Source organism: Psammomys obesus, unplaced genomic scaffold (assembly GCF_907164565.1).
Source record: "Psammomys obesus unplaced genomic scaffold, mPsaObe1.curated_primary_1811, whole genome shotgun sequence".
Classification (NCBI taxonomy): domain Eukaryota; kingdom Metazoa; phylum Chordata; class Mammalia; order Rodentia; family Muridae; genus Psammomys; species Psammomys obesus.
In genome coordinates this window covers 3,416,757-3,438,117 of record NW_026596085.1, presented here as the reverse complement: position 1 = coordinate 3,438,117, position 21,361 = coordinate 3,416,757, and the positions used below count along the sequence as shown (strand labels likewise).

The following is a 21,361-nucleotide window of genomic DNA, read 5'->3' as shown; positions in this document are numbered from 1 at the left end:
TTTTTTTTTTTTTTGCCCCAAATTATTCAACCATCAGTGTAAGCAAGTGAGCTACACTATATATAACTTCAGTTTTCTATGTGATTTCTCTTTAAAAGTTGTGGAGTATAATTCCAAATTGAATTGATTTGAGGATCCTATAATGAATATCCAGAGTGAGAAAAGGAACCCAGTAATTCTACCCTATGAGACAAGTGATGGTAACTTAGACACATCAATTCATCAACACTAACTTCTGTCCTGTACAAGGTCAATTTTAGTAGTAATGACATGCTTAAAAAACCTTACGATACACAAGCAGCTACAAGTCTAGCATGTAGCCAAGATGTATACACATGAATGAAAAACTAGTGAGAAACAAATCAAAAGGGGCACAGTGGTATACTCCCACAATCCCTGCAGCTAGGAGGCAGAAGCAGGAAGATCAAGAGTTCGAGGTCAGCTGTTTTCAGTATGTACTTTGGTCTCCCTTTTCCCCTCACCGGGCACTTTAAAGACATTCAGGAAGTGATTGGGTGTCTATATCAATGTCACTAATCCACGGAAGTCTCTCTGCTCAGCACCACCCTGCACCCACCCTTTCTTCTTCAAGAACACAGTACATGAAGGTAGCAAGCATGCAGCCTCAAATCAGTGTCTCTGCTCCAATACTCATTTATCGGGTAACACTGGGCAAGGTAAATAACCTACATATACCTCCATTCCCTTACTTGGAAAACAAAGCCCGTGGCTCCTGATTCCTTTCAGAAAACCTTCCTGCTGTGGCTCCCACCCTCATCCACTTCCCCACACATCCACTGCTGCCAGCAAATCTCCCACAGGGCCAGGGCTCCCACTCCTCCCAGACTATGCTTCCTCCTTGAACTTGATTGTTCTTCCCGATCCTTTCAGTCTGAACCTAACGTCTCTTCCACCTTCGCGCTTGTGACCGTGACCTCTAGTGGCCAGGGGCTTAGTTTACTCTACACAGCCAGTTTTCAGAGAAGAGCTGCTTGGCCTCCCTCCAGTTTCTGCGTCCCCTGACAGGCGGAAAGTGGCCATGTGGAAGCACTGCTTAGATCGCCCTTGACCTGGGCACGCAATGCTTGGTTCTTGCTATTTCTGCCTCTGGGGACTCTACGAAGCACTTTCCAAGGACCACTTCCTGCAGCGCCCATATAAGGTAAGCAGAGGCTTAGGGCCAAGCCACACCCCAGAGTCATTAGACTTCCAAAAGCAAAGTCAGAGCTTGAACCCAGACTCTACAAAGAAAAGGTTTTGCAAACAGGCAAGGGTTAGGGCATGTAAGGGGCTTGCTCCAGAACTCACCACCAGACACATCAATGCTCAGCCGCATCTGACTCCACAGTGATGGCTCCAGTGTAACTTCCGAGCCTAGTAAGCTGTGAGCATCACAGAACAGAACCCCTCCCAGTAGGGGAGAACCCTGTCTTGGCCCCACTGTCAGTAGGTTGGTCTTTTAGTTTAGGTGCAGGGGAATGGACGGAGGCAATTCTGTTATCTATTCAATGCTCTCTCCACAGAAATCACTTTATTAACATGGTAATGAAGTAGCTTTGTGTTGGGATTACTAAAATTCACGAAAATGTAAAAATGTTACAATTATGAAACACTGTGGAATGTAACTAAATATAACATTAAAAGTTATTTATAAAATAAAATACTGACCCTTAAAAATATCTCATCACTTATATTTTTATTTTCATAAAAACTTAGTTTATTTGAAGCATTTCTCACTAGTTAGGCAACAGCATACTTTACAGTGAATTAACATCCATCCAGAGAGAGGAGAGTCTTCCTCAGATATGATTTCATTTTCTTAAAAAGCCAAACAAAACACTTGATTTCAGTAAGAAAAATAAAGTACACATAAAGGCAAAAACAACATCAGCAATCTTAGAGGTCAGCCACTGTATCTTTTCTTGAGTTCTTCAATAGAATCCTCCAATTCTGATTTTTCTAAGTGATTGAATAATACGTTTATGACTGAAAAAGAAAAAAAAAAGACTGTGTATCACTCTCATTTTATAAAACTATGCAAAACATAAACTCAAAAGATAATCTGACCTATCAAGTAAAATTGTTACCAATTTTTACTAATAATTACCATTTTTCAAAAATTCTAATTTGTACATTTAAGAATGTTTGTCTTTGCTTTTTGAGACAGTGTTGCTTTATGTAGACCAGGCTGGCCTTGAACCCCAAAGATTCACCTGGCCCCATCTCCCGAGTGCTGGGATTAAAGGCCAGTGCCACCATGCCCAACTAGTTTGTGTATTTAAAAAGTAATCTAAAAAGAAAAAAAGCCATACAGCAATCCGATAGTATTTCTCCAGACAGCACATCTTGCCAACAGCACAGATCCCCGCATCTGTGCGACACTACTCTAAGAGGGCACACTCAGCCCTGGGGAAGCACCGTCACAGTCCAGGCTTCTCTTCTTAGTGTATCAGTGTTTCATCTGCATGTACATATGTCACCATGCCTGCCTGATGTCCGCAGACAGAAGAGGGCATCACAGCCTATGGAGCAGTTACAAATGGTTAACAGTAGCTACACTTGAAAATATTGCCAAGACGGCTGAAAAAATGGCTCAGCAGTTAAGGACAGTGATTGCTCTTCCAAACGGACCCAGGTTTAAATCCCAGCACCCACATGACAGCTCACAATTGTCCAAGATCTGACAATTTCACATAGACATACATGCTGGCAAGACACCAAGGCACATATAAGTTAAAAATGGGAGGGAGGAGAGAGAAAATACTGCCAAGAATTACAACCCACTTTAACTATATAGAATTGAACTGTATAGAATCAATTCTTTAACTTTAGTATCTTGTACATGGTAAATAGCAGGTAGTTAAACTTCAGCCCAAGAGGATGAGGGGCTGATAGAAAGCTTGCTTTCTCAAAACTTACTCTTTCTCTCGGTTCCAGACATAAACATCACTGCCATGTCAAATCTTTTCAGTTGAGAAAGTCTTTGTAGGACTTCAAAGATGAGAGATGGCTTTTCCTTCCTAAAATAGTCCAAAAAGAAACATAAGTGATCAGCTAACGGCAGCTATTTATCTCCAGTAACAAGGTCTTCACTGTCCCCACAGCACGCCTGTATTTAAGAGCACAGAGAAGTATACCCAGCCAACCGCAGACACTGCAGTAGCTCGAATGGGAGTGCACACGGCACACTGCTCTGCGCTCACAGAGCTCTTCGTGCACTGCCTTTCGCTAGAAGGAAGTCCTTCCCTCATTTAGACTTTCCCTCCATCACTGCTCATCATCTCATTTCTGTAACAGTAAATCGTACTAGGAAGCTAATGTTGCCATGTACAAAATATTAAGATCAAAGGGAGTGAATTTTCTAAATCATTGGACATAACATTATAACGTGAGAATACAACTAAAAACTTCAACTTACTCAATGTAGAAGTCATGTAAGATTTTAATGATTTGATTGAATACATCTGGATCTAGGTTTCTCTGAAACAACTTCGGATACAAAGATGGTTCGATTTTCTTGGGAAAATAAGAGTTAGAAAGTTGAATTTGATAACATTCATATTACATTATTACACAATAATTGCTCAGGTAAAATATTATGAATAATTACTAAACACCACTAGTTAATGAGAAATAGGTTTTACTTAGACACAACTCTGAAAGGAGGGAAGTGATACGGGCAGAAGATAATCAGGGCTCCAAGCTGGAAGGCGCTCAGGATCAAGGGTGCTTCTCCCTGTTTGAGCAGAGGACTGGGGTTCAACTCCCAGCACCCCCATGGTAGCTCACAACTGCTATGACTCCAATTCCAAAGGGTCTGACACATTCGTATGCACACACACACACACACACACACTTAAAAATAATAATTAAAATAGAGAAACCCATGGACTGAAGAGATGGACCCCTATGAAAGAGCTCCCAAACCCCAGCTACGAATAGAGATGAAGGTGGACTGGCTTGAGGTATCACTGGGAGTAACTGTTAAAAGTGTAAGGCAGGGTTCCTACGCTTGAAAAAGACCACACTACTCTATGATTTGCTAAGTTCATATGATTTAACTTATGTTCTTGACGCAAGTAAAAGCTCACTTTCAAGAAAACAAGTGTCCAGATTCTGTGAGCACTGCCCAGCACACAGACCTCAGGATTTCGGTTTCCTTCCCCCTCTTGAAGAATTAAACACTAAAGCTTAGGGTATAAAATATAAAGTTAGACTTTAAGTCATTTTAGGCCCTGGAATTTCACATACAGCTCACTTCTCAAAAAGAAAATCAAGTTTCCTAAGTAAAGGACAACGTACACCAGAAGGGAGAGGCATTTTCTGCAGCTGTCTTACACAAAAGGCAACAGCGCTGAAGCACGCAGAAGACCTTCTCTGACTACTTCCAGGAGCACGGTGGGGCTTACCTGTAAGTACTGATACAACATGTCTGGGGAGCTTCTCAGCTGTCTGAAGTCAGACTCGAGCTGGAAGGAGTTGGCAGGAACTGGAGGCAGAACAGCAGTGGCAAGCTGACCCGGCGTCTGCTCCGCCTTCACACCCATCTTCTCACTGAGAGGCTGACACACGTCCTGCTTCAAATCACCCTGTGGTCTGCATTAGTCAACCGCAACAAAACAAGCAACCAAAACTCAATATCGATAAAGGAGAGAGTAACGGGAAACTTCTAACTTCCACTTTGTTAATGCTGTGTTCTCTATCTGCATTCTGACAGAGTGCACACAACATACATGTTTATGACACGGATGTGTATGCCCTTTCCATGTTTGTGTAAAATATACAACATGTATCTTTAAAACTTGTGCATATACTTTGCAAATCTTCATATTCTAGCTATGCAGTGGCTGTAGTCAGTCACCTGCTGGGGATGAGTGGGCCACCCTTTGAGAACATCATCTCTATCTAGCAAAACTCAGCCTTTCAAAGTCTGAATTATCACAGCTTCAAGATATTTCAAAAAGGAAGAAATACTTCACTTTAAAGCCAACTCTTCAGCATTTCTGAATAATCCATATAATATCTTAAATAAAACTTCTACTACAGTCCAGTGTTTAATATAGACAAACTTCATGAGTTTACTGAATGGCAATGTAAGACTAACCAGAAGCCCAAACCAACCAAGTAGGCCTGAATCTTCTCCAGCCATCAGTAAGGGAACCGTATGGCCCAAACTACCTCCCTCTCTCCCCCTCTCTCTCCCTCCCTCCCTCCATTCCTTTCTTCCTTCCTTATTAACTCTAAGTTAGAACTTCCATTAAGGCATTTTCACAGAGACGTATCATTATACTGTGTTCTAATTCACCCAACCCCTACCACCACCCTGCCCCCACCTCCCTTGCTGAGGTCCCTCCTTCCTTCCATATTTGTTTTTGGATCTTAATTCTAAACTATATTTATTTATAGAGTGCTCAGCATTCTTCAGTATTGATGGATATAATGGTAACATTTAAATTCTTCATTTCTTATGGTGCTTCCTTCTATCAAATTTTCTCTCTCTCAAGCTCTGTCTTGCTAAACAGTAAAATAGATGGAAGATCTAGAGAAGAAAATGAGCAAAATCAATCTGATTAAGAGTTAAAACACGGGGCTGAAGAGATGGCTCAGAGGTTAAGAGCACTGGCTGTTCTCCCTAAAGGTCCGGAGTTCAATTCCAAGCAACCACACGGTGGCTCACAGTGACCTAAGAGGAGATCTGGTGCATAATGAGATCTTGTATGTACATATAAATAAATCTTAAAAAAAAAAAAAAAAAGTTAAAACACAGCCAGGCACTGGTAGTGCACACTTTCAATCCCAGCGCTAGGGAGGCAGAGGTAGGGGGATCTCTCTAAGTTCAAAGCCAGCCTGGTCTACAGAGCAAGTTCCAGGACAGCCAAGGCTACACAGAGAAACCCAATCTCAAAAGGAAAGAAGACGGAGAACACTTTGTTCATCTGTAAGTCACCTGTAGCTGCCTTTGGTAAAGGAAGGATGATGTTCCCTAAGCAAAATCTCACCCTGCAGATGGAGAAGCAAACTAGATCCTCCAGGTAGTCACTGCTCAGATGTGAGTGATAAGGATGAGTCAGAGCTCTCTGCAGTACCCCTGCCTGTGGGATCACCGTCACTACAAAGATGTCACAGGGCTACTCACAGTGGGGCCGAAGCGTCACTGATTTCTTCTATTTTCAACATTTTAGCTCTGGGAGTATCACCTGCAGGCAAAGGGTCCCCCTGGCTTGAATTCTTCTTGCTTGGGGTGCCCACAGCTGCTGGTGGATTTGCTCGGCCACTCTCAGGAGCAGTGGCAGTGCTATCTGGCGCATCAACAGTCTCTATTAAATTGCCAATTTCTTCAATAGAAACCTTCTTGAGTGCTTTCTAAAACAATTAAAATTGATTCTTTAAATCAGTATATTAAAAAGTTTTCCCATCTTAAGGTCACAAATTTCAAAAGACTGCTATGTTCTTACAGCTAACATCCCAGTTAAAAGTAAATTTAATTTGTTGGCCAGACAGACTTAGGAACTTACTCTGTCTGAGAATACAAACAATAAACAGCTATTTGCCTACCATGGGAAGTAAGGGTGTACACAGTGACAGCGGCAAAGGTGAAAGCTAAAGTGTTGAGAGAGGAGAGGCAGAGCAGAAGGCTGTAAGGCAGGCCATGGGGGAGGAAGGAGAGAGCCGTGCAGACGCCTCGTGAGGGACTGAGGAACCTGTGTGCGCATCACAGTTTGGACTCCATCTTCAAGACAATAAGGGAAAAGGACAGGACATCCTAACAGCAGTTCTGTGGGCTGAGAAAGAACAAGAGTAGCCTGGAACCAGCACCACATAAGAAAGTCTGGCACGAAAGCCTAAGTACACTCCTCAGGTGTGCGGCAGCCCACACTACAGACTTGCCAAGTCAGGCTTACGAAGCTGGTAGGGGCTGTCCAAAGTGATGTTCCAGTTCAATAAGTACCATCCACTGTTGACCAAGTTAGCACCACACAGGCAGCTTCTCTTGTTTCTGCGGCTGTGCTATGCTCTGACAGCTGCCCGCAAGCTTCTGTCAGAGTGCTGGGATTACGGCTGTTCTTCACTGATCCAGCTTTTCATGGGTTCCAGGGAATGAACCTGTGTCCACAGCCTGCATAGCTGTCCAGCCCTCTCCTGGCCCTACTGCCCACTTCTGTTTATAATACTTCAGTCTCTTGTTACCTTTGTCTATTAGGAGGGTCATGTGGAGGTCAGAAGACAACGGACAAGTCAGTCCTCTCCTCCTATACAGATCCCAGAGATCACACTCAGGGTGTCAGTGGGTGACAAGCACGTTCACCCACTGGACCATTTTGCTGGCCCCTCTCAATCTTTAAGTGTTCTTGCCTTGTTCCTTAATTTTTAAAAAGCTTTGTCTTATTAGTATTTATACTTTTGTACTGTGTCAGCTGGTTATAACTTGTGTCTCATTGGAAAGGGCATTTATGTCTGGCCTGCTTTCTCTAAACCTAATTTGAGGTACTTTCTCTACTGCTTTCCATACCTCCAATAATCTCTTCCTCATTCTTTAACCCCTTTTCTGCTTTCCCATGCCCCTTATTCACTACTTAAATGCTGAAACAAAAATGCTGTAAACTACATTTTCCCAGCCAATACCCTAGTGGTCTCCTGGCCCTGAGCACGGAGAGATGCCCAGTACCTTCCCCTGCTGTCAGCTTTCTCCTGTACATAACAAGCAGAGACAATCCATCAGCACAAACAAAAGCAGGCGGGGCGAGGGAAACCAAAATCCAAAGCAGCTTATGTCCCAGATGACACACAAACACAATAAAACAAACACCAATTCTGCCACAGCAAGTTCTCACCAAGCTGACACCTTCTTGATAAGAAAAATAAAGAAGATGACACGCCTGGAATGCCAGAAAAAGCTTCTAAAAAGGATCAATGATCATCTAAGGGACCCAAATATCAATTCAGGACATAGACAAGAAGTTACCAAAGAGGATAAGTAATAATCGGTAACATGAAGGAAAAGTCACCAGGGAAACTAACACTAAAAAGGCACCAAACAGAAATTCCAGAAGTGGAAGAATCACTAGAATAACAACACATCAGGAAGCGGCAATGGACAATGCCAACCAGAATTTCAGAGATGGAAGACAAAGTTAAACAATAAAAAATATAAAACTGACTCATATTCCTTTATATAAGAAAAATGTAAACATGTGTAAGTGGAACACACGCTGCACAGAAATGAAGACAGGTGAATTCTCCCCAATTTTGTCAATACATTCTATGAGGCATTTATTAAAAGAGTATTAAACAGGTACATCAAGGTTTTAACATTTTTAAGTTTACTAGTTCAAAGGTTTGTTTCCAATTCTAGTAATTTAACACATTAACGGTTGGGGAGATGAGCGAGCTTTACTTACAGATGGCCCACGATCAGCTGGGTTAGCTACAGGCTTTATCACATTGTGTCTCTGTGTGGAGTCAAGAAAGACATCATCCCAATGTCCTTTCTCAATTAATTCCTTGAAAACAAATTTGGAAAGACTATGAAAATAGTCTTGAGTTTAACTGTGTAACCAACAAATTTATGTATCAGATAGTAGAATACTTTGGTGAAGAAAGTGTTACCTTTTTAATTTTGGAAAGCTCGGTCACTGCTTGCTTATTTCCAGGTTCCAGAAGCAAAACAGTTTCAAAATCTAATGAAAATTAAAAAAATAAAGTAACAAAATAGTAAAATTATTTTAAAGATGACTTCTTTAGTTAATAATCCCTGTATTTATTTATTTATTCATTTATTTATTTACTTACTTAGGCTCTTTTGTAGCCCAGTTGTCCTTAAAGCAGCTATACAACAAGATAACCTGATCCCTGATCATCCTGCCCCTACCACCCAAATGCTGGGATTATAAGCATGCCACCACACCCAACAGAGATCCCATTTTTATCTCAGTGAGTTTTACTTGGGACACTAGGAGGGGAGCAACTATAAGAACAAGTGTTGTTAAGCTGCCCACGTGAATTTTCATGGAACTCTTACTCCTTGAATTGTAGATGACACAGACTTATGGAGCCCTGAACTTAACCACAGCTCACACTTTAAAATGATGGAGTTCAGACAAGATGAGGCATGTTCAGGATGTTAAAGAGGGAGAATCTGAGGGAAGAGCTAATCAATGCCAGGCCCAGCTTGAGACCCATGCCATGAGAGGGAGCCCACCCCTGACACTATTAATGATACTCTGCTATACTTGCAGACAGGAGCCTAGCATAAATGTCATTAGAAAGGCTTCACCCAGCAGCTGATGGAAACTGATGCAGAGACCAAACATTAAGTGGAGCTTGGGGAATCTGTGGAAGAGGGGGAGGAAAGATTAAAGTACCCAGAGGTGTCAAGGACACCACAAGAAAATCCACAGAATCAACTAACCTGGGCCCATAGGGGCTCACAGAGACTGAACTGCCAACCAGAGAGCATGCATGGGACTTACCTAGGCCCTCTGCACATATGTAACAGTTCTTCAATGGAGAACTCTTAAAACGGGAGGAGGGGCTATCTCTGACTACATATGCCTAGTCTTGCTGCAACTTGATATGCCAAGGCTGGCTGATATCCATGGGAAGCCTCTCCTTCTCTGAAGAGAAAGGGAGGAAGGATGGATGGGAGGAGGTGAGATGACGGGAGGGACTGGGAGGAGAGGAGGAAGGGGAAGCTGCAAACAGGATGTAAAGTAAATAAATAACAACAAAATTAGATAATAATTAATTATACTAATTTTATTATTATTACTATTATTGTTATCAGAAAAGTGATGGCATAACTCCCTTGAGAGAATACCATACCCTAAAATATTACTCAGTTTTTAAAAGGCAATGAAGCCAGATGTGGTAGCACATTCCTATAATCCCAGTACTTGGGAGGCAGAGGCAGAACTGCTATGTTCAAACCTAGCCTGGTCTACGTATCAATTGCTGGGCCAGCCAGGGCTAACACAGCATGCCCTCTCTGAAAACCCTGAAGAAAAGGCCAGTAAGTTGCTCAGCTGGTACAGGCACTTGCCACAGCCTGACTGATCTAAGTTCTACCCCAGAACCCACATGGTGGAAGAAAAGAACTAACTCTTTGCAAACTGGCCTCTGACCTCCATCTGCGTGTCTGTGACATGTGGGAGGGCATTTGCTCACTGGAGTTTCCTCTTCCCAAATGACTCTGGCTTGTGTCAAGTTGAGACAAAACTAGCCAGGACAGATTTCAAAGGAAAACCAACAGTGAGAAACAAGAACAAGTGAAATCCAAAGATGAACGAACAAAGGGCAAAAAGCAATGAAAGAAAACACAAGTAACAGAACCAAGTTAGTTTTCTGAAGAGTGATAAAATGAATCCCTAAAGGACAAGATCATAAAGGAAGAGGAAATGAGAATGAGAAAGAATGAGAAAGGAGGGGCTAGAGAGATGGCTCAGAGGTTGGGAGCACTGCTTGCTCTTCCAGAGGTCCTGAGTTCAGTTCCCAGCAAACATACAGTGGCTCACAGCCATCTGTGGTGGGATCTGTTGCCCTCTTCTGGCAATCAGGTGTACATGCAGGCAGAACACTGTATACACAATAAAATGGATAAACGTTTAAAAAAAGAAAAAGAAAACTTAAAAAAAAAAAGAACAAGTCATTTATTAAAAAGAAAAAGAATTAGAAAGGAGAGCCAGGTGTGGTGGTGCACACCTTTGATCGAAGCACTCAGGAGACAGAGGCAGTGGATCCCCATGGGATGGAGGACGGCATGGTCTACATAAGAGACCCTGTACCACATAAAGCAAAAAGAATAAAAGAGGAAATCACTACAGCCGTCATGTTGATCTCAATGCTGCAGCTGCTGATTCCCTCTCTTCTCGACTATTTGTTTTTCCTATTCCTCTTCAATTGAAATGTTCCTTTCAGTTGGCGATTAACCAGAGTATGTTATTAATAATCCAGCACACCATGTATGGTCCAGTTTTCAAACTCACCCTTGATCGCCAAAGCGTGCTTTGTGTCCAGGTCCCTTATACTGTGGGAAGCTATGGGCATCTTTGCTTCTACTCTTGGGAGTCTTAACAGGCTGAACATGTCAGTTATTATATAGTCGTACCTTGCTTGGCCTCAGTAATCTTTCCCAAATATGTTCTTGCAGTTCCTCTTCTAGCAAAAGCTTTTGAATATGAACCATCTAGGAAGATCGCTTGTGTGCAGTCTCTTTCAGCTTCCTCATATCTATTGAACACAATAAAATTACTACCTGGAGAACATGTAGCTTATAGAAAATACAATACTGGGTCCGGCAAGATGGCTAAGTGGGTAAAAGTGCTTGTTGTTAAGGCTGAGGACCTGAGTCTGTTATCTAGGACCCATACAGTGGAAGGAAAGAACCAAATCTCAGAAACTAACCTCCGTCCTATGTTGCCAATACACACTCAAAACACACTCACACACACACTCTCACATATACACAGACATATACACCACACACACAAATAAATAGATAGATAGATAGATAAATAAAAACAGGAAGAAAACAAAATACAAGCTAAGCTTTTCTTGTTTTGTTTGAGTCCAACATCTTATTATGTCGCCCAGGCTGGCTTAGAACTTGTATCCCCCCTCCCTTTTCGGCCTGGCATATATAATTTCAGTTAACAATTCCTAAGATTCTGTTTAAGAGGAAGGACTATTTTAAAAATGTCTCATCCCCACTAAATCTTTGAACCACCTGGAAAGGAAGGAAAGAGCACCCATCTAGGGGGAGTCAGAGAAGGGTGGCGCCCCGGCCATATAGCAGACAAAGAACCCATTGCTGCAAGACATCTCTCCAGCCCTGGTGTGCAATGGGGCTACATGACCGTCACAAAGGGCACCGCTGGCTTTCTAAACAACCTCGTCATTGTCCAGAACAGCTAACTTTGTTTTTTTTTGTTTGTTTGTTTGTTTGTTTTGTTCTGTGTAGCCCTGGCTGTCCTGGACTCACTTTAAAGACCAGGTTGGCCTCGAACTCACAGAGATCTGCCTGCCTCAATCTCTCTTTTTTTTTTTTTTTACCTTCTTCTCTCTTCCTTTTTTTTTTCTTTTCTTTTTTTTTTTTTTTCAAGACAGGATCTCATGTAACCTAAAATGATCTTGAATTTCTGATGCTCCTGCTACATGCTGGGACCACCACACCCAGCTTCTCTGATTAATTTTCTTCACTTTTTAGCAAGATGAAGATCATCTGTCTCCAAGCTCTACCTATTTTCTGTGTGAGTGCGTCAGTCTCCCATTTTGAGATGCCTGCACAGGACCTGCACTTCTGAGGATGCCAGTCTTCAGAGCACACAGGGAGGGACCGGAGTCTTCTGTCACCTCATACAAACCACTCCCAGCCACACCAACCCTAAACATGCAGCCAGCAGCTCACTCTGCTTCACCTCACTGGCGCAGGCTGCCTAGGCAGGGCTTTCCTCACTGCGGCTCCTCAGCTAGGTTCCGCACGTCCTCACACCTGTGCTCAGGCCTCCTTGTCTTCCAGCCTGTGTCTCATGTGCCTGTCCCTCAGCATCATCCCAATGTAATTTAATTAATTACTGCCTCTTTCATGCCTCTCCCTCCTTTAAGAAACTTCATGTTTATTAAAGTAACTGAACATTTACTTACTATCTGCATATTTAATACCTTTCATGGTGCTACAGAACACCTGACACATTTTAGCTCAATAAATGCTTGCTGTATACATAAACCACAAAACCATACTGTAATTCAAAGAAAATTAAGAAGATAAATGTTTAGAAAGAGAAGGAAAAAGTTTAGCAATCAGACTAAAAATGTAAATTCTCTAACAAGACGGATGGCCACTGTTGTCAACAGACTCATATGAGTCATTTAAAAGCACTGAATATCCCATATGTTCTGCAAGCACAGGCTCGATTTAGTAACTTTCAATTCATAAAACCTTTGGGATGGTGGGAGAAACCAACTAATAAAAAATAAAGATAGTTCACAGAGTGATGAAGTCTGTGCCTAGCTGCGGACACTCTTCTCCCCTCAGTTGGGTCTGCCTGTTCTAGACACCCCACAACACAGGCGTCCATCCCACCTGCAGTCGGCAGAAGTGACTGAAGCAAATCATGGCGGACTTCAGTTCGAGCACGCAAGGGTCGCTCTTTTGGGAGACCAATTCCTAACCCTGTTTCCTGTAGCTAATAGTCCTCGGTTGTCTGTTTTACTCTGTCTCCTGAGACAGGGTTTCTCTGTGTGGCCAGGGCTGCTCTGGAGCTCACTCTGTAGGCCAGCCTGCCTCTGTCTCCAAGGGCTAAGATTAAAGGTCTGCACTGCCACACCCAGCACACTAGAGCTCTGGTACCTCAAGACTAGGACCCAGATTTGTTGTGGGTCCACTCTGTTCAAGTACTGACGTCCTGCCTCAAATGTCTGGCCACTGTATCTGTTATCTTGGTGCCTCCTTAGCAATTCACCAAACTACATTCCACAATTTGCTGCTTCCAGACCTTCCCTCACTGTAATTCAAGGTTGCCTTGTTCATCTCCCTGAAACCAAATCGGGATACAGATATAATCTTTCTGATTACTTTAGCTAGCCTAACAACTTGACTTTCTTTCTCTTTCTGTGTGTAGCAATGTGGAAGGCAGAAGTCAGCGTGCAGTGTCTGAACCCTCTCCACCTTTATGAGACAGGATCTTTTGCTCTACGTGGAGCTCACCAACTGACTCGACTACTGGCCTGGCAAGCCCGTGCTCCTCCTTCTGGGGCTGGGATTTCAGGCGTTGTGCTATCATGCCCAGCTTTTTATGTGGGCTCCAGGGATGCACACTCAGACTCTCCTGCTGGGAGCTGAACTAGTTCTCCCCGCCCAGCCCACTGTCATTCCTAGTTCTCCCTGTTCCGTTCCACCCACCTCATCAGCTCTACCTTGACATGGCTGTAACCAAGCCACAAGACTGCTACCTAAACAAAGAGCTGTTGAAGCCTGCGGTGATGCCTTTGTGTTCTACATTAGCCTAATACATACCACACACACATAAGTAATACACAGTATGCCTACCATCAAACTGTGCACTGTCTATTACAAACATAAAGATAGTAACACGCACATGACCGTGCCAGGCCACATGTACACACACTCCTTGTCTCTACTCTCTCATTAACTTCAATGTAATGCCGAAGGATAAATCAAGCAGCCACAGGCTCAGCTCAACAATGGAGCACTTCTGTAGCATGCGAGAGGTCCTGGATTCTAACTCTAACATCATTACCAAGAAGAAAGAAGAAACTAGAAAAAAAGAAGGGAGGAAAAGAATCCAATAAACAAGTACCATGCATGGAGATAACCTAGAACCCTGCACAGATGTAGCCCTTGGCGGTTTAGTGTCCAAGTGGGTTACATAGTAATGGGAAGAGGGATTGCCTCTGACATAAACTGATTGGCCTGCTCTTTGATCACCTCCCCCTGACGAGGGAGCAGCCTTACCAGGCCACAGAAGATGACAATGCAGCCACTCCTGATGAGATCTGATAGACTAAGATCAGAAGGAAGGAGGGGAGGACCTCCCCTATCAGTGGACTTGGGGAGGGGCATGCATGAAGAAGGGGGAGGGAGCGTGGGATTGGGAGGGAAGGAGGGAGGGGCTTATGGGGGATACAAAGTGAATAAAGTGTAATTAATAAAAGTTAAAAAAAAAGAATCCAATAAAGAGATAGACAACAAAAATACTAAATCAACTAAACTTAACTTTGTTAACTGGTTAATTACGGATGCAGTCTGTAGTAAATTTTACCCTGAAAGCAAAACATAAGCAATACTCACTTCTGAATCTTAAGATAGGCCATTGCTCTGTTGGCTGGAAGCAGGGCATTGGTACCATCTGCTGCTATCCCTCTAGTGTAGCATTCAATTGCTCTCTCATATTTTCCCTCTTTGAAAAATCCATTCCCCTATTATTTTGGAGAGAAGTATGAAAGTCAAAACATGCTGAAAAATTAATTCAATTCATATTTTAAAGAAACATACCAAGCTGGGCATGGTGGCACATGCCTTTTATCCTAGCACTCAGGAGGTAGAGGCAGGCAGATCTCTGTGAGTTGGAGTCCAGCCTGGTCTACAACGTGAGTCCAGGACAGCCAGGACTCTGCTACACACAGAAATCCTGTCTTGCAAAACCAAAAAAAAAAAAAAGAGTAAGCATGAGGACCTGAGTGCTCACCTCCAGAGCCCACATTACTCTACTGCGTAAACAGCAAAGGTCCAAACATTACACTAACTCTTCACTTACATTAGAATTTGACAAAAAATGGGCTGGGGATACAGCCTAAGACAGAGAGTTTGCTATTGTGCCCAAGGCCCTGGTTTTGGTTTAGCACTGAAAAGCAAGAAAAGGGGAAGAGAGGGGAAGGAAAAAGGAATAAAGGAATAAGGAAGAAGCAAGGAATAGAGGAGGAGAGAGAAGGAAAGTATACAAAAGAATTGCAAATGCAATTTTCCCCACAAGGAGGTGGTTTTTGGAGACAAGGTGTCCTATAACTAGACCATCTCAAAACTCAGTAGGTAGCTGAACATGGCCCTGAACTTCTGACCCTCCAACCTGTCACGCCTAAGAGCTAAGATTACAGACATGCACTACCATGGCCAGCTCCAAAGTCAATTTTATGGAAGAGCACAGTAGTAAAATTACATAGCTAACTCTTAAGTAATAGTAACATTGCTAAATGTAACGCATGTTTTGAAATCTTGAGATTTATTTATTTTTATTTTATGTATGAGTGTTTTGCTGCATGCTTTGTTTATAGATCATGTGTGTGCCTGATGGCCATGGAGGCCAGAAAAGGATGTCATTTTCTAGAACTGGCATTACGAATGGTTGTGAACCATGATATGGGTGCTGGGAATCTTCCAGGTCCTTTGGAAGAGCAGTCAGTGCTCATAACCAGTCAGCCATCTCCCCAGCCCCAATATAAGCTAAACTACATTGACACAGACTTTCTATTTATATCATTCAAATAATATTCCAGCCACTGATTTCATAGGAATATCTTAGGAATCCTCTGTGGACCCACAAAAGGTGATAAATTCATTAATTTGGGGACTAGAGAGGGGGCTCCGCAGTGGCACACAGGCATACATACATGCAAGCAAAAGTGTAATTTGTTTATGAATATGCACATAAATTAACTTCTTCTTTTTTTTTTTTTTTTTTAATTTCGGGATAGGGTTTCTCTGAGTAGTCCTGGCTATCCTCAAACTCAGAATCTGCCTGCCTCTGTCTCTGTCTCCTGAGTGCTAGGATTAAAAGTGTGGGCCACCATGCCTGGTTACCAAATTTAATTTTAACTAAAATATAATTAAATCATTTCCCATCTGAAAATTCATTAAATCTTCTCAATTGAAAATTTATAAAGAAATTTCAATCAGAAAGCTTTGTATGAATTATAAGCACATTATAAGAATGTGAACTGTAACTTAGCTCTGTATTAAATTTTAATTATATATAAATGTATGTAGCTTATTCTCTAAACCTAAATGCTCTTATAATTATTTCACATGTGATTATTCTTAGGAATAAGTCATCAATAACTCAAATTTTGAATTAGTAGCCACCAAAGGTTTTAGTGTACTTAATTTCTACTTCCTACACACACACACAATTTATGTTAGAGACAGAAATTTCACTGACATACAAGAAACCAGGAGAAAGCATTTCATTGGACATACTCATTACACATCAGAATCCCACTGGATTACCAGATCTTTCTCTGAAATGGCCTTCTGCTTGTTCTGGTGATCTTCAATTTGTTTTTTCTCTCCTTCAGGTGGTTTAATTACTGTAGCAGCTTCCTTGGGACGGGAGTTTTCTTTGGATGTTAAAGCCTACGAGACACAGCACTCAACTAAAATAAAACAAGTAATGCAAGACGCATCTATATTAGGTTTACAATGTAAACTATTTAAATATATTAAAATTTCTGTTACACTCATAATTAAAATGCTTTCTATTATAATTCATTCTTTCTACTTATTAAAGTAAAGGCAATATATGTCTATATATGTAAAATGAATTTAATATGCTTCCTCTTTCAAGTAAAATAAGTAGTATCCAGCAAATAAAGTTCGTCATTTACTTAATCTACAAATATTTGCCAAATGTCTACACAATCCAGGCACATTGCTAAAATTTCCCAAATTTATTCAGTTTCTATTTGACCTAATATACAAGAAATATACTTTGCAACTATAATGAAGTTGATTATTTACCAACAATTTTATGTTCAGTAAATAATCATTAAAATCAGATTTCTCCAATCACTGTTACTTTTTTACAATGTGCCAAATGGCAAAACAATAGCAGCTTTAATTAAAGGCAAAGTGACAGGAGTATGCAGCTGCTGTCTATTGTCTGACCACTGTTTCAAGTTTAAGTGATAACTAGTGTCTATTTTTCTTTTAAGATGTGGTCTCAGAGCTAGTCTCACATTTGGGCTCTCCTGCCTCTCTTGGTCCAAGTGCTAGAACTACTGGAGTGAGCCATCGTGTCTGGCTATCCCCTTACTGTTAAGAAGTTAGTATTTTTTTTTTTAACATACAGCTTACACAGCACAAAGCCACATAATATGCAAGCATTCATCACATAAGAGCACATAGAAACAGTCAGTGAAACAATTTAAAAACCAGGCTGGAGGGATGGTTCAGTGGTTAAACGTGATTGCTGCTTTTGCAGAGGCCACAGGTTTGGGTCCCAGCACTCACATCAGGTGTTTCACAACCACTTGCAACTCTAGTTCCAGATCTAATGCTCTCTTCTGGACACACATGCACCTAATTGAAAATAAAATAAACTTCTAAAAATTATTCTTTTTTGTTTGTTTGTTTTGACACAGGGTTTCTCTGTGTAGCCTTGGCTGTCCTGGAATCATTCTTTAGGCCAGTCTGGCCTTGAACTCACAGAGATCCACCTGCCTTCGCCTCCCTGAGTGCTAGGATTAAGTATGTGTACCATCACATCCGGACTTTTTCTTTTAACTATTTCCAATTAAAAGAAAGGAAGAACGAATGAATTTTAAAACTGTCTTCTGTGAGAAAAAGCAATAGTCCTGGAAATCTCAGCCAACTTTTTCTTAAAACCATATTTTATTTTATTTAGTAATATACTTAATATATGATAAAATGATTTGATGGAGTTTTAAACAGAACTTAAAAAATAAAAAAGTTAAGAATCATTTTTCCTAAGTGGGTCAATGTTAGCCAACTTATAAAAATGCTTACCAGTTAGGGTCAGTATCACTGTATCTCTGCCTTACCACTTTGGTTAAACCACTTTGGTACATGAAATAAAATTATAAAATTTCTGTTTAATTCCAGAACTTGGAAGGCTAATGCAGGAGGACTGCCTCAAGTTTGAAGCTATTCTACACTACATATTGAGATCCTGGAAAGAAATCTATTGGGCATGAGGGACTAACAAAATGGCTGAGCAACTGAAGAGCACTGGGTGTTCCTCCAGAGGACCCAAGTTTAACTCCCAGCACCCACATGGCAGCTTACAACCATCTTTAACTCTAGTTTCGGGGCATCTGATGCTCTTCTGACTGTCACAGGCACCAGTAAGTACATGCTGCAAACATGCATACAGGCAAAATGCGCACACACATAAAAATAAATATTTTTAAAAATCTATAGTGTAGGGGCTGGAGAGATGGCTCAGGGGCTAAGAGCACTGGCTGCTCTTCCAGAGGTCCTGAGTTCAATTCTCAGCAACCACATGGTGTCTCATAACCATCATAATGAGATCTGGTGCTCTATTCTGACTGGCAGGCAGAACAATGTATATGTAATAAATAAATAAAAAAAAATAAATCTTAAAAGAAAAATCTATAGTACATACAAAATCTAAGCAAAAAGTTTCACCTGCATGATATAAAAGCCAAACCTAATGCACTTAAATGGCTATAATTTATTTACCTGATCAATTTTCCTGAGTTCATTTGTTGCTTCAAAGTTATTTGGTTCCAGTTCTAGCACTTTTTCATAATCTAAGTGAAACAGAAGACAGAGCATTTCTGAAAATATGGTTCAACAACTTGTACAAAACTATAGCCTTTTGCTACATGTGACACAGAAGCCACTATTCTATGACATGAACTATCAACAGCTATTAAGCCACTAAACATCTTTCATTGTCTCCCAGGTCAGACAAAACCCTAAGAAAATCCCTTCACAACCCACCCTCCGCCAGCTCCCAGGTGGTCATGGCATCAGAATGCGTGCGCCACTAAGGCACCCAGGGCAAACGCCATTCAACTTCAGCTTTCTTCAAACTGTAATTATTACACAAGTCTTGATATAGAATAAGACAACAATACTAATAATAAGACATGTTGTGTTTGCCTCCTGCCTCACACAGCCAACAAGATGACCTCATCTTTAATTTGCAGATGGAAACCAAAAGTCGGAAGACACGGGTCACACACGCTGCGGTAATGTTAAATTAAGCAAAAATCTGAAACAAAAGCTGACCAGTGGCAAACAAAGCACTGTTTCCCCAAATTAGAAGAATCTTTTAAGCTGCCAAAAAAGGGCTGTGAGACGGCTTAGCAGGTAAAGGCACCCACCCACAAGCCCGACAAGCTGGCTTTGATCCCCAGGACCCATGCACTGCGTGGAAGGAGAGAACCGACTCCCTCACGTTGCTCCACTTATGTACGGTGGCACGCACACATCCAAACATACTTATATATATTTTTTTAATTGTAAAACAAATATTTTTAGTTGCCAAGAAAGCGAGCTTTGTTCAAAGCAGTGTGTAAAGGGGGCTACACTCACTTAGTGCCCTCTGTGTGCTAGTTAAATGACTAGGGACATACATAGGTGACTTGGCAAGATTAGTACCTTTCCTGGCATCCTCCAATTTCTGCAGAGCAAACCGAGCAGCACCTCGTCTGGCGTAAGCCTTGGTGTAATTCCTGCTTAACGCAATTGCCAAATTACAGTCAGACTCGGCAACAGCGAATCTACAATTAGAAACATAAGTAAAATTATAAATATTATTTAATAAACAAAAACTTCAAAATTTATTTTTTAAATTTCTAAGAGAAGATTTACTTCCCGGGTACAGGAGTATCTCCCATCTTCTTTTATTTAATTAAACTTAAAAATAATCTCTTCTCTCACCCCATCCCATGCTGGGAATAGAACCCAGGACCTTGCATACACACTATTACGCTACACACCAGTCCATAAAAGCAGTAATTTTTTTCTTTTTCTTTTTCTTTTTTTTTTTTTTCTGAGACAGGGTCTCACTGTATAACCCTAGGTGGCCTAGCCTAGAACTCAACATGTAGACCAGGCTTGCCTTGAACTCCCAAACTCACAAAGATCTGCCTACCTCTGCCTCCCGAGTGCTGGGATTAAAGGTGTGTGCCACCACGACAGGCAATTTCTTGGTTTTATGGGATTTCAAGAGTCTATAAGAAAAAAAAAGACAAGCTACAGAACTGTCGGAAGACAGCTTTTATAAACAAATGTCAAGCTGGTCATGGTGGTGCACAGCACTCAGGAATCAGAGTTATAGAGTAAGCCCAGGACAGCCAGGGCTACAAAGAGAAACCCTGTCTCAAACACAAAAATACATACATAAATAAATAAATGTCAAAAAGTTAAGTTTCCAGAATAAAGAACTTTTAAAAGTCAATATGGCAAAAAAAAAAAAAAAAAAAAAAAAAAAAATCAATATGCATTTAACAGGAAATGGGTAAAATATAAAGCAGGCATTTCACAGAAAAAAAATTAATTTATAAAAAATTTTATATAAATATACTAGGTATATTTTAAAAAATTAGTATATTTATATACTAAATATATAAAAATATGTCCAACCTCATTAACAGCTTAAAAAAATACTTAGGCTAACCCAGGCATGGTGGTACATGCCTTTAATCCCAGCACTCAGGAGGCACAGGTAGGCAGATCATTGAGTTCAAGGCCAGTGTGGTCTACATAATTAATTCCAGGTCAGTCACAGGTACATAATAGGAACTTATCTCAAAACAACAAAAGAAAAGGAAAGTACATCTACCACCAAAACAAAACAACCCACAGGCTTGACATACAGCTCACCAAGAGTGCTTGCTTGCCTATTAGTACGCATGAGGCCCTACACTGAAGGCTTCAGAGGAAGGACATGAAATCAGACACAACAGAGGGGCTAGGAACATAGCTCATTTGCAGAGTGCCTGACTACCAAACACAAAACCTGGTTCAACGGCCAGCCCCACAACTGGGCATGCCTGTAAAGAAAAGAAGAGGTAGCCAGGAGGCAAGCAGGTCTCTGAGTTCCAGGCCAGCCTGGTCTACAGAGTGAGTTCCAAGACA

The 21,361-nt window shown here is 41.3% G+C and overlaps 1 protein-coding gene across 3 annotated transcripts in view; it reads right to left on the bottom strand.

The window, feature by feature from the left end:
• Window positions 1–1,679: 1,679 nt before the first annotated feature.
• Rpap3 (RNA polymerase II associated protein 3) overlaps window positions 1,680–21,361 on the bottom strand; it is a 29,905-nt gene continuing 10,223 nt past the window's right edge. For all 3 annotated transcript variants that reach the window (XM_055627042.1, XM_055627040.1, XM_055627043.1), the window contains exons 6-17: window positions 19,880–20,001; window positions 18,953–19,023; window positions 16,739–16,864; window positions 14,807–14,934; window positions 11,105–11,226; window positions 8,608–8,678; window positions 8,400–8,501; window positions 6,137–6,363; window positions 4,410–4,596; window positions 3,419–3,516; window positions 2,920–3,020; window positions 1,680–1,986 (exon numbers count right to left, since the gene is read on the bottom strand). In XM_055627042.1, coding sequence (XP_055483017.1) covers window positions 1,904–1,986; window positions 2,920–3,020; window positions 3,419–3,516; window positions 4,410–4,596; window positions 6,137–6,363; window positions 8,400–8,501; window positions 8,608–8,678; window positions 11,105–11,226; window positions 14,807–14,934; window positions 16,739–16,864; window positions 18,953–19,023; window positions 19,880–20,001 — 1,438 coding nt within the window. In that variant the 3' untranslated portion in view covers window positions 1,680–1,903. The remainder of the gene's footprint in view (window positions 1,987–2,919; window positions 3,021–3,418; window positions 3,517–4,409; window positions 4,597–6,136; window positions 6,364–8,399; window positions 8,502–8,607; window positions 8,679–11,104; window positions 11,227–14,806; window positions 14,935–16,738; window positions 16,865–18,952; window positions 19,024–19,879; window positions 20,002–21,361) is intronic.